Source organism: Nicotiana tomentosiformis, chromosome 5 (genome assembly GCF_000390325.3).
Source record: "Nicotiana tomentosiformis chromosome 5, ASM39032v3, whole genome shotgun sequence".
In the NCBI taxonomy this organism is placed as follows: domain Eukaryota; kingdom Viridiplantae; phylum Streptophyta; class Magnoliopsida; order Solanales; family Solanaceae; genus Nicotiana; species Nicotiana tomentosiformis.
This window is the reverse complement of record NC_090816.1, coordinates 132331341-132333681: the sequence shown is the minus strand read 5'-3', so window position 1 is coordinate 132333681 and position 2341 is coordinate 132331341. Positions and strand designations below refer to the sequence as shown.

The 2341-nt window shown below is 37.5% G+C and overlaps 1 protein-coding gene across 1 annotated transcript; it reads right to left on the bottom strand.

Annotated features, from left to right (window-relative positions):
* Positions 1 to 1457: 1457 nt before the first annotated feature.
* LOC138893175 (uncharacterized mitochondrial protein AtMg00810-like) lies at positions 1458 to 1925 on the bottom strand. Its single transcript, XM_070176950.1, has one exon. The coding sequence runs from the start codon at positions 1923 to 1925 to the stop codon at positions 1458 to 1460; it is 468 nt and encodes a 155-aa protein (XP_070033051.1).
* Positions 1926 to 2341: the final 416 nt, after the last annotated feature.

The following is a 2341-nucleotide window of genomic DNA, read 5'->3' as shown; positions in this document are numbered from 1 at the left end:
CTCTTAGAATTGAATCCCACGATATTCATGCAAATTATATAAGTCCCGAGTGGTTCATTACAGAATTGGCTATTCCGAGTAAGATTGAGTTGGAAGATATATGTTCAACAAGTATCCCAAATGCTTTATTCATGTTATGTTATCAATTGAGGATGTGTTAAAAGATGGGTTGTGCATTAATAATGTTTCGACTTCAAGTCAAGTTCAAACGAAGGCTATTATGCCAAATTTTGTGAAATATCTTTATGTGCCTTAGACTTTAAATTGCTCACATGTGTACTACACACCTTGATTTGAATTGTATTTGTTGTTTTTGATGATGATGATGATATTTGAAATTGAAAAGGTGAGCATGAAATATTGAATATGGCCAACGTGCCAAGAATGATCTTATAATTATGGCCATTAGTGCCAATGAAATGAAAAGATGTGCAAGTAATATGAAATGCAATGATTGATATAAAAAGGTTGATGTCTCGAATAAGACAGCCTAGCCGGTCGGGTCGTGATCGGACACCATGTCGCACACATGGTGGTGATTGTACAGAAAATTATAATTAAAATTGTGATTGTGTTCGATGTCCCTAATGGATAGCCTAGCCGATCGGGTCGTGATCGGACTCCGTGTTAAAGATGGTGGTATTGATATTGAAAGTAATTGTGGTTAATGTCCCTAACGAGATAGCCTAGCCGATCGGGTCGTGATCGGACTCTGTGCTGGGAGTACGGTGGTACTGGTATTATGAATAATGGTATTGTGGATAATGGTATATCGATACTAAAAATCTCCCAATGTGAGATATGGAAATTAATTTGAACACTGTCATGATCCTAAATTGAGGGTTGATGTTGATTAAGGCTTTCATTGATAGTATGATAATCTTGTTTGTATTATTTGTCATTCTATTGAGAGGGTGTTTAGATATACATACTAGTGCTATTCGACAGTACTAACGTCCCTTTTATCGGGGGCGCTGCATCTTTAAATGGATGCAGATGGTTCCACAACAGGAGATATTGATCAGTGATAGCAGTACACCCTCTTCCCAGCTGACTTGGTAAGCCCCACTTCATTCTGGGGTCATGAATCGTTTGTACTTTGTGTATTTTTTTCGAGGTATAGCCGATGCCTTGTTGTCGGCATTATCATTGTACTCTTCTTTATCTATAGAGGCTCCGTAGGCATAGTATGGGTTGTGTATTAGTACTGGGAAAGACAAAATATGTTATGTTGTTATTGTATTATTTGTCCACTTGAGACTTTAAAAAGGATAAAACTATTGGAAATGAATTGGTATTGTAGACATGAACACATTTTTATCTAATTAATGAAAATATGTATTATCTTCATTCGTGGATGAGTTTGGGTAGAATGAAATCTAACAGGCTTGCTCGGTCGGGTTCACTCGGTTGAGCGCCGGTCGCGCTCCTCAGTTTTGGGGCGTGACAGAGAGTAACTATGAACTGTTTCTTTGAACTCCAACAAAAATAACAGAATCACCCAAGAAAAACACAAAGCCATTTGTGCCTTTTCTATCATCCATATCTCCCGCATAATCACTATCACAAAATCCCATAAGGTTTAAATCAATAAAAGAAGAATAAAATAACCCAAAGTCGATCGTACCTTTTAGATAACGAAGAATTCTTCTAGTGACTTTCAAATGGGTGGAGGTAGGAGCTTCCATGAAACGGCTTACTACTCTAACTGCAAAGAGTATATCTGGCCTAGTACAAGTCAAGTACCTCAAACTTCCCATAAGACTTTTGAAAAATGTGAGATCCACATTTTCTCCTTCATCAAACTTGGACAATTTTGTCCCACTCTCCATCGGTGTTTTCACGGGGTTGAAATTGAGCATGTTGAACTTCTTCAAGATCTCCTTCGTATAGCTTTCTTGAGAGATGAAAATTCCATCCTCCATCTGCTTCACTTCTAGGCCCAAGTAGTATGACATGAGCCCTACATCTGTCATCTCGAACTCACGAGACATATCTTTCTTAAAAGTTTCAAACAAACTTAGGTTATTACTCGTGAATATAAGATCATCAACATAAAGACAAACACGTAAGATATCTCAATTACTATGAACTTTAAGGTAAAGAGCATATTCATGGAGATAACGAGTAAACCCATTGTCTTGAAAATACTTATCGATGCAACTATTCCATGCTCGTGGGGCTTGCTTTAATCCATATAAAGCTTTCTTCAACCGCAACACTTTATCTTCATGGTATTTGACCACAAAGCCCAATGATTGTTCAACATAGACTTCTTCTTCAAGATAGCCATTCAAAAAAGCTGACTTGACATCTAGTTGATGGATCTTCCACGTCATTT

Excerpts from the sequence above, each read along its gene's own strand:
- LOC138893175 (XM_070176950.1), bottom strand. The coding sequence starts at position 1,925 with ATGGAGGATGGAATTTTCATCTCTCAAGAAAGCTATACGAAGGAGATC.